Source organism: Daktulosphaira vitifoliae, unplaced genomic scaffold (genome assembly GCF_025091365.1).
Source record: "Daktulosphaira vitifoliae isolate Bord-2020 unplaced genomic scaffold, ASM2509136v1 Scaffold_2, whole genome shotgun sequence".
Lineage (NCBI taxonomy): Eukaryota > Metazoa > Arthropoda > Insecta > Hemiptera > Phylloxeridae > Daktulosphaira > Daktulosphaira vitifoliae.
The window spans coordinates 14,562,567-14,574,029 of NW_026099573.1; the positions used below are offsets into that span (position 1 = coordinate 14,562,567).

Sequence of the window (11,463 nt, forward strand, 5' to 3'; positions counted from 1 at the left end):
GGGAACATTTATTATAGATTTATTTTTAAATTTTCAACCAAAATAAGACTATTCAATAGTCTTTATATAGTATTATTATTAATAGTCACTATTGTATAGTGTACCTTGCAATGCGAGATTGATATCGCGACTTCACTAGTATATATTTTATAATTAATAGATTTAATTTTAACTAAGTAATTTAAAATATAAATATTTTTATAATGAGTGCAAAAAATAAATGTCGCTAGTATTTAGTAGAGTACTTAAAGTTTGGTTTTATCGCGTCACCACTTAATGTACAGTTACCGTTTTGCCTTATATGTGAAAAAACATTTTTTAATGAGGCAATGAAGCCATCAAGATTGAAAAATCATTTATCAAAAATTCATTCCGATAAACTAGACAAACCACATTCGTTTTTTCAGGCTCTTAAAGCAAAAATTGAAAAACGATCTACTGTGAATAGTTTATTTAAAAAACAAACATCTGATTTTGATAAAGGACTTGTAACTTCGCACAAGGTGTCTTTATTGATAGCAAAAAACAGTAAACCTCATTCAATCGGCGAAACTCTTATTTTACCGGCTCTCGAGGAAATAATCGATACTATGCAAGGAAAGNTGATAGCAAAAAACAGTAAACCTCATTCAATCGGCGAAACTCTTATTTTACCGGCTCTCGAGGAAATAATCGATACTATGCAATAAGATACTATGCGGTACTAGCAATAAGATTTTTCGCATTATTTGACTCTATCATTGAATTTCTCGATAAAATTGATCCTGTCTTAAAAGACAATTTGAAGCAACGAAACATTGAGATTGGGTACCATACAGATATTTTTGAAAAAATTTCAAGACCTACTTGAGTTACAAATCTGTAATTGGATTTTAGATCCATTTAGATCTCGAACCTCATTTACAAATGGAGTTTATCGATCTTAAATACGACTGTGAGGCACAACTTGTTTTTAAGCAGGTCGGATACGAGCTTGCCTGGGTCAAGCTTAAAGACACTTATCCACAACTATGGCAACAAGTTAAATTGTTGCTTCTCTCTTTCCCGTCAACGTATCTAGTTGAAAAAGGATTCAGCGTTGTTGTTCAGCTTTTAACGAAACAAAGAAATCGGTTGGACATTTGCAACAAAGGTGATCTACGTCATCGGGCGCAGGGCAGTCATTGATAGGTATAATTTTTATATTTTATAATTTTTTTTTTTATAGTCAAGTGAATCTTTTTGTATAGTAAAGTAAAATTGTTTTGTTAAGTGATGTAATATATAACCATTAGTAACTAAAAATAAGAGTTTTTACTTTAATTAATAATGTTATAATATACTGATGAATAAATATTTATATATATAAAGAAAATTTGATTTTGCATGAGGGGGGGCGTTAGCAGTTAGTTATTACAATAAGGGGGCGCTGAACTAAAAAAGGTTAAGAACCACTGAGTTAGACCATATCATATAACTGTATGTAAATTTATTTATTGTTTAATTGTTAAATGTAATTACACTTGTATTTGGGGACACCAGTATGTATATTAATTTATAAACAAAAATAACCATATTATTATATAATATACACAAATATTAATTGTATGAATATTAATCTTTNGGAATTGTTAACAATATTCCATTGCCTAGTCAATTCTATGGTATAGATTGATATTTAAGGGATATATTAAGTTATGTGTTGGTAGATTTCCACCACATAAACTTTATGTGATACATTTGTAATTAACTTTTGAATGATAAGTCACGTTTTTTTTCATGTGTTTTGCAACGCAATAATATTTTATTTATATAAAACTATGGACAAATTTTTCGATTTTATGAACTTTTTGGAGAACATTGAATTAGAGATAGATGATTTACATCATAATTTGCAAAAAAGGTATCTTCGTAATGTCTATGACCCATTTGAATCTGTACAGTGAAAACCAATATTTAGACTTAATCGTTTTCAAAAAAGAGTTGTACTAGATATTTTATTGAAATTTATAACTATTACCCATAGAAATAATCGTGGAATACCTATTTCCATTGTTCTTCAATAATTGATTTTCCTTCGTTTCTATGCTACGTCAAATTTCCAGATAGATTAATTAAAAACAATACCCAACTATTACCACTTTTAAATGGTTTGGTTATAATTTATAATTGTATATGTATAAGTTTTATAATTGTATATGTATATAAAATCGAANAATAATTGATTTTCCTTCGTTTCTATGCTACGTCAAATTTCCAGATAGATTAATTAAAAACAATACCCAACTATTACCACTTTAAAATGGTTTGGTTTGGTTGGGTTATAATTTATAATTGTATATGTATAAGTTTTATAATTGTATATGTATATAAAATCGAGTTTTTATAATATTATTGAAGGCTGTATGTTGTGATTTTATAGGAATTTATTAAAGTACTGTCCCACAGCTAATTAATAATATTGCTTATAAGATAGGCACTAAAAAGAAAGAGTGTATTTAAAGTTACAAATGATTCTATCAGATTAGATGACAATTCATTTTATCTGCGGTATCGACAAAAGATAATACTAACAATATTGATAATATAAACGATATGAACACGTTGACCCTTAAAAATAATTTTCTTTTCCATAAAACTTTCCATTACTATGAAACACATATATTTTAATTAAGTAAAAAATTAAGTAACTTATAAGTTTTTTATGATTGGCATAAATAATTTATGAATTATATTATCATGTAACACATAAGCTTTATTTAGTAGCACATATGGTTAGGACTATAATTATGGGCATTAGTAAAGACAAATAATAAACTTTTAAGTTTGCCTCTTAAATATTAGAGGTCAGGCAAAAAATTATCATAAAATAGTCTTTTTTTCCTACCTGTGATTTCAAGGAGTAATAATTAAGAAAATGTTTAGCTAAATGAAAACGGTACCGTTACTTAATAATTATTATGATTAATTATTACTTTCTTTAATATTTAATATTAATTAAGTCAATCTTACAAATTGTATCTAATCTTGTGTCACTTATGAAGTTGTGTTAATAAATGGCTCAAGTAGAGTAAAAATTACAAGCTAGTTCTCTGTCTTGGCATGTGAGAGTTTGTAAGTAATGACTAAATAGGAAACCCATTTAAAGGTTAGAAATGACTGGTTTGCTAAGTTCAAACGTTTCTAGTTAACTTAATTTACTTAAATTGATTTTTTTTAGCAATCAGTTAATTTTTTTAAACTATGAACCCACAAACTTAATTCTATATCTTTTAGATTCTTGGTGAAATAATTATTATTAGCCTTGATATTTCCAATTAATACTTTGAAATATGTATAATCTATATGTTATTTTATAGTATACTTATTAAGTACAAAGTATAGATCTAGCGGATCATTTATTGCACGTACTTGAAATCAATAATGAAGTTGAAAGATGATTTCCAGATGAAGCGTGAACTGAGAATGACTGAGAAATAATCTGTACATTTTACTTTTTACATTAATTTTAGAGATATCTTCAATGGCAAGAACCGACGTTATTATTATTTATTTATTAACCATTTGCTAACTTATATGTCGGGGTATATCGATAAGGTTACACGTCCATTTATACATACGCGTTTAAAAATTTTATTCGAAAACAACGTCGTCCTTAACCTTTATTTTAAACATACATACATATATATATATATACAAGTAATAACAATAATAATTATACTAAAATAAGGACTAGAGAAAAATAAACAATTATATTTCATTTTTCCAAACAATAGATTATATTAAATATACACGTTCTTTTTTTTTTTAATAAATAATTTTCTATAACTAATTTATAGAACTCGAAAATGAAAAAGTTATAATAATTAAGTGGCATCATAAAAATAAAAAGCAACTAATTGGTGAGGTAATGATATTAACACAAAATTAATAGAAAATGAATAAAGTATAGTAGGCCAGTCAACCAAGGAGTAATTTTGGCGAATTAATTAATAAATATAACAATTATATTATGTCAATTGCCACCGAAATTTCTGGTAATAATAAAGATAATTGTCATAAAACAGCCTTTATTCAGGTGCTGGAGCTGGTAAAAATTGTGGCGAATAATAGAGTTAAAAATTAATAAGAGAGAAGAGGGGTGGGATCCCCAAGATGTTCCGGTAATACAACGGAGAAAATTAGACCAGCGCGATGCAAAGGAAAAAAGGAACTGGAAATGAGGAACTCATCTTAACTTAGTATCTAAGTCAAGTCCTAAGTAAGTAATAGTATTGGAGGGGGGTATTAAATGACTATCTAAAGTGACAATAGGAATAAAGAGAGGTATATGTTTTCTGGTAAAAATGATAAATTGACTCTTTTCAGGAGCTGGGGTAAAGTAAGAAGAGAGAAGGTTTTAGTAGAGTATGGACAAGGATTTGTTGAGATTAGATACAGAGTGATCAAGTGATTTATTAGAGGAAAAAAGGACAATATCATTAGTATAAAAGAGGGAGGAGAGATCATTACTGATAGTGCGCATATATATGTATATTGAAAAGAATGGGACTAAGACAGCTCCCTTATGGAAGCCCACGAAAAGAAGAACTAGAAATAGAAACCCGGGTAGGGGAGGAGATGTGTAATAAGCGATGAGAAAAAAGTGAGGAAATAAAATTACAAAGAGAAGTGGGTAGTTCAATAGCAATTAAGCGTTTTAAAAGAGTAGGTATATGAACTGAATCATATGCGCCCTTGATATCTATAAATATTACTGGAAACATTTTTTTTTTACAAAAGGGCTCATATATGGGTCTTATAAAGGAAGATAAATACTTCATAGTACCTAAGCCTTTCCTAAAACCAAATAGGTTATTTGGGATGAGATTATTTTTTTCCAGTAACCAATCTAAACGAATTTTTAATATGTATTCTACTATTTTACAGAGAGACGAGGAGAGGGCAATAGGTCGAAAAGTAGTAGGGGACAAATTAGGCTTGGAGATAGGAATGACGTGAAAATTTCTCCAGGGACAGGTATAAGGCAATTGGTCAATAGAGAGTTTAAGATTGATCAGAGAGTTTCCAAGCCTAATTGAGGGAGATTTTTTAGTAGCAAAGGAGAGATACGGTCCAGGCCGGATGCTGAAGAGCAACGAGAATGAATTGCTAAGGATAACTTTTTGGCAGTAAAGGGCATAGTTAAAGGATGTGTGAAAAAATTAAATGAATTAGGGGTAGGAAAAGATGAAGGTGTTAATTCTTTATGAGAAGGGGCGTAAGATGGCACCACTATATTACAAAACAAGGGAAACCAACATTCATTTAAGGAAACTGTACGACGATTAATGCAGTTTTTTTAATTTTTTGACAGTGAACCATAGTTCCTGAATATATGTAGAGGGATTAAGGGAAGAACAAAATGAATGCCAAGCATTTTTTTTGCATATTTTAGAATGCGAGCGGTGGAAGATCGTATACTAGACGATCTGTACTGACGAAAAGAAATTGAGCGTTCTTTAACAGCGGCCGTACATTTAGAGTTCCACCAAATAGGGGTAGGAAGAAAATTTTTTTTGAAAGTTTTGAGTATAGGTATAGACATACCTATACAATAGGTACAAGCATTCGCGCTTTCAGTAGAATTGAAACAAAGGAATCATAATTTGATAACGGAGAAGAAGAAATACAAAAGTTGGACAAATATGCAGTGATGTAGGCAGAATATAAGCCCTAGTCAGCTTTGATAAAGTTGAATTAAAGTGTGGAAAAAACGGGAAATTGGTAAACTGTGTGATTAGATAGGATTGTTGTATAGGAAATAATAATAGGAAAGTAGTTGTTACTGCAAGTACAGTCTAGGACGGCCCGAGATAAAGACCAGGATAGAGAAATAGACATGATTGATATATCAACGTCTGTGTCTTCATAAGGAAGACGATTTGTAAGAGTCGGAGAGCCATTTTTAATAATATTTAAACCAAATGAGAAGATTTAAGAGAAAATTATATTACCACGATGATTACTGTTATGCGGGATGGTACACATTGATGTCGCCCACTAAAATCGAGTTATCCAAACATTATTATTATGATGAGAAGAGTTAATAGAATCCATGTAGTTAAAAAAATTCCCATTACGGAAAGAGGAAACTTGGTTAAGAGGTTAAGAAAATGGAAGTTGGAAGAGAGACTTATTATTTTTTATTAAATTTTTATTTTTATTTTTAAGTTTGTGCGATGAAGGAGGAAGAAAGGGGAAGGAAATACTATAATAATTATAATTGAAAGGAGGATGAGGGCCAGTTGACTGCACATGTATATTTTTAATAGTATCATTATAAACAGTAGTTTTATTTACAATACTAGTAAAAGAAAAAGCAGGGTTGACGATACCAGAGCGTTTAATTTAAGCAGCTTCAGAATAGGACACGTTGTTAGTGGCCATAATTTTTTTAATGTCCTTTTGATTGGTCCATTCGGTGCAGTTGCGATCAGTTGAGGGGTGGTTCAATTCACAGAATATACATGAGGGTGGGGAGGTTGTTTTTTTCGGGCATGTAGAAGCATTATAATCTGTCAGACCACAGTGGCCACAACGTTTTTTGCTACGGTAGAATTTTTGAGTGTGTCCAAATCGAAGACATTTGGCGCATTGGACGGGACTGCGCACACTTGGAGAAATGTCGAAAATAACCTTGTAAATAGTTAGATGTTTGGGTAAGGACAGAGCCAAAAATTGTAATTCGAAGATTGGTGAGGGGACGAGTTGGTTGTCTCGCTTACAGTTTATTCTTCTGAAAGAAGTAACTTCAACAGAGAACCATCCCAGAAATCACTTTCCGAAACATTGGTGTCTAAACGTTTAATACCTAAACTATATAAAAGAGTGCTAGGAATAGAGTTGTTTAATCCATTTTCAGAGTGGTAAGGCGAGGTTAGAACATAATTGGTGACTGTATCGAAAGTAATTTTAACACGTTTAGAACTTAAAATTTGATATTAAGAATGCCTTTAAATGATTTTGTGATAACTTTACCAAGTTTCACTAGATGTAAATTACCCATATTGTTATTGCCCTTCGTAGTAACTAACACATATAAAAGTCCTGAATAGTTATCTGGAAAGCATATAATACCGTCATTATATTTGTTGTTATAAGTTGAGACCATCAGCTTATCGGAGACAACAATAGCTAGGTCGACCTGCATGCAGTTATCCAGTTGAGAAAGCGGTGAGGTGGTGATGCGGTTTTGTATTTTTTGTTAGAGAACCAAATGGAGACTTCGCTTTATTATTATTAATTGAACATTTCTTATCAGAAACTAAAAGATTTTCAACCGAAGATGATTGTCTATGTAACGCGAGCGATTGAGGCCGATTTTGAGATGTAGAACGTCCCCCAATGGGGCATAATTAGACATACCAGAGTAAAATATATGAATAGTCAAGATTTATATTTATATATTATTATTATTATTATTTATATTCATATTTGTAAGATAAATAACCAATTACAAAAACTACTGGGCAACGATGAAGATAAGACGTTCATACTTGTCAGCGGATAAAACGCAACTGAATGAATAAACATAATAATATGCAATTGAAAAATAATGAATTTTAGATTTAACTTCATTTACAGTAGCACTAGTCAATCTATTAGATTTTAGAAACTCGTTTAGTTCATCATACACAACAGATTTCAAATTTTTGTTCTTATATTCAACAGAATATAAGAATTATTTTCCATAGACATTGTTTGGATCGGTACAACTTGTCAAATTCTGTTGTTATTGATCTACACCACTCCATAATTTGTATAAAATAAATAGAAGTATTATTAAAAAAGAAAACTCAACCAAAAACACTGAGATTTATAAATATTTAAATATCGAAAAAAAAATTGACCATTGATAAGTAAACAGATGATATTGTATGATAATAATAAATAAAGATAAAAAAAAATTATTATGAATAATAGAAAATTTCTTATCAAGCTCTGCCTGACTCCATCTTTTTAATTAGTGGAGAAGCAAGAGACTTGATTCATTGGAATAAATCTGTCGGATTTTCAATTTGTAAGGATTCAATTTTTGGTACACTACATACAGTAAGACTTTTTATAATGATTTAATTCACAATAGACTAATTCCGCCAAAAAATCCTTTCGTGTAAGGTTACCTAATATGTGTAATATTTTGGGTGATTATAAAATTATTAGAAGAATTATTTTCACTGTAATAGTTTAGTTTATGCAACTATTTTAACAGTCAACTTACTCCAAAAATATGCCAGCAATCACTTCAATAACATAATTATGGAAATAAAGACATTAATAAAATGTGGACGACAAAAGGTTAAAACAAATAAGGGGAACCTTCAAAAGGGCAATAAATTCTATAATCTGGAATGCCCATCTGAACCATAATACGAATACTCGTCTAAACGTCTATTTGTGTCAGTTAGAAGGTCCGTGATTATATACAATAATAATATTAGACGACGCGTGTTCCCGCTTATTTATGAATTAAAAGTTTTTATTATTAATACTAATTATTATTAGTATTTAAAATTAAATTCTATATCTATTTATTTTACATTACGAGTAAATGTTTTTTAACAAAGAAAGAACACCCTTATTCGAATCATCGTTGGAGTATTAACAAACACTCAAGTAATTTTCGAACAGGCGAACAAAGTAAGACAAAAAAGTCATCATCTTATTTGTAATTAGTCGAATTTAGTTTTTTTTAGAAAATTGAGCTTAAAACAATAAACTATTCTTAATTGAGAAAATGTCATTCCATGTGAAATTATATAATGTGTGTGCGGCTATAGTTAAAAAATAATTGAAATTTTTATCATAGTCTTCTTAATAGTCATGGACAATAAAAATAATTTTTTTTTATTGTTTTTTTTTACCAGATAGCGCAGCTTTATAATTAAAAACATGAAAAAACACATTATATTCTAGAGCCTATAACTTCACATCCAAATAAGTTATTACTGTTCCACTCAGAAACTTTTACTTATGTTCTTTTAACCCATATCATATTTGAATCGATTTATAACTTTTTTTGTATCGTTTTACGATCTTGAACACGCATAGTTTGCTGAAAATATCCAACTTTATCATCTTATTTCACAAAAGTAATTGAATAATTTTTTTTCAAATTTATATAGCACTTATTTATTTATTTTATTTTATAATTTCACGGGTAGAAGCCCTTTTTACAAATAATACAAGTACATAAATTAGGTAATTGTAACATAGACAAAGATATATACTAAAAATATGTCCAACCGTCCTCAAGTAGTTGGGATTAAGGCAAGGAAGAAGAAGATTGTTATAGTTTTCCTGATAGTAATTAAAATATACTAAATTTTAAGTGCAGAATGGTTATTTATTGTTTCATGAGTTGTAAACCAAAAGGTTTTATTATTGATTTTATAATGACAGGTCTAAATTTTTACATTCATGTTTTAAAAACTTATTTTTTATTCTTAAAAGTAATGACTATTTTTGATTATTAAAATGTTTGTATAATTATATAAATTATTTCTATATTGTATCAGTTTCTATACTTGTCAATGATTCTGGTAAAATTTATATTATTTATATATCTCCTTCAGTTATAGGACAATATATAATTATGTTTCTGCTGTCAGGATTCAACAGATTTCCGTGTACAATTTCAAATTTATTACTAGAATGCATTATTTGAATAATAAATTTATTGGAACAATCTTCCATTATATCATAACATTTTCCCTCCATTTCTTCTAACACTTCTGTGCTTAAACTATCACACACTTCTTTTGACAATATTTCTTTGGATTTTGGTTCTGTAGCATAATATCTCTTTTTCAATAGATCACAAGTTTCATTTACTAATTTCATGGCTAAATTTGAATTTATATAATTTTTATATTCATCTAAAAAAATTTTAATTATTTACAAAAATAGTATCAAGGTATCACCACCAAATTATATTTTATTACTTTCATTTAATGAATGACGTTTTACAGTTTCATTTTCACCAATACACTCATTCAATGCGGTTAAAGCATTAATAAAAAAGTTATTTGTACATAAACCCTAAAATATTTAAAAAAACTTATTCCAATATAATATAAAAAAAACAATAAATATGTTTCAGAGTTCTGAAAATTAAAAACATATTCATATAAAATAGATTTTTATGAATTAACATATTATTTTAATCATATATTTCTTTTAATAAGTTTTATTTTATTTTAAGTGTATTTCAATACCGGGTTTAAATTTTTACTTTTATACTAGAAAATATTTTGTGGTTTTGTTGTTTATTTAAAATTACATAAATAAACATATGAAATTGTCTCGAATTAACTCCTTTTGTAGGTGCTTTAAACGCTCTAATTATTTAATAAATGACTTGGTGTTATCTCATAAAAAATTAAAAGTTATTCGATATATATACTATATAGAGTGAATATATTAATATTAGCCAATCGATTTCTCTTAAAATAATAATTATGGCAAGGAAAAATTTATTTAAAAATTAATAAGTATTTAATAAAAATTGTACCTAACTAAATTTATAAATGGTAGATAATATTATAATATAATAAGTTTAAGTTTATTGAGATAATAACTTTTTATATAATATTTATTTTATTAAAAAAAAAAAAACGATGAAGTCCAGTAGGTAAATATAACAAATATATAAATTATAATTATATATTACCTAGAAGCCAGGGCTCAAGAAAAATAATTTAACAACTATATAAATTATAATAGATACCTAAATAACAAGTGATCAAGATAAGTAATTTAAATTATTGTTATAAACTTTAATTACATTATCTAAATATTTGTTCCGTTTTGTTTCTTCAAATATTACTTCCTTTTTCACCTAAATAAATTAATAAATAATATTATAATACATAAGCTTAACTTTAATGAGATAATAATTTTTTTTATAATAATTCTTTTAATTCAAAAAAATATAATGAGGACCAGTAGGTAAATTAAAAATATATATAAATTATTATTATGTATAACCTAGAAGCCAGGGCTCAAGATAAATAATTTAAATTATTGTTATAATCTTTAATTACGTTATCTAAATTTGTGTTAATTTTTTCTTCTTCGACTGGATTATTCTTTGTATACTAAAAAATTAACATTTTTAATTACATTATATATAATTTAAAAAATTGTAAATAAATGTTTAAATAATATTATATATATAGTAATTATTGCATTATTAATAATAAATAATATCATTTTATAAAATAAATTTTGTGTATAATTATATTTTACAGTTTAATGAAAATTATTTAAATATATTAATTAAAAAAAAAGTTTCTATCACTTACAAATCTTTTCAATGCAGATATTTGTACAATTATCGCGGTAGTACAAAACATATGGAAAGCAAATTTAATATTCATCATGAAATATTTTAGTTGAATATGAATTAAGTTTTAAGTGTGTCAATGTATAAATGATATA

General features: G+C 27.6%; 2 protein-coding genes across 2 annotated transcripts; one reads left to right on the forward strand and one right to left on the reverse strand.

Moving 5' to 3' along the window:
- The first annotated feature begins 329 nt into the window (after nt 1-329).
- LOC126897993 (SCAN domain-containing protein 3-like) lies at nt 330-689 on the forward strand. Its single transcript, XM_050671943.1, has one exon. It carries the CDS (start codon nt 330-332, stop codon nt 687-689), a length of 360 nt encoding a protein of 119 aa, XP_050527900.1.
- An 8,451-nt stretch (nt 690-9,140) lies between these two features.
- On the reverse strand, nt 9,141-11,463 carry LOC126899196 (uncharacterized). Its single transcript, XM_050673783.1, has 5 exons — nt 11,328-11,463; nt 11,067-11,120; nt 10,808-10,861; nt 9,966-10,062; nt 9,141-9,899 (listed from the first exon to the last, which is right to left on the reverse strand). The coding sequence occupies exons 1-5, from the start codon at nt 11,403-11,405 to the stop codon at nt 9,580-9,582; spliced, it is 603 nt and encodes a 200-aa protein (XP_050529740.1). The 5' UTR covers nt 11,406-11,463; the 3' UTR covers nt 9,141-9,579.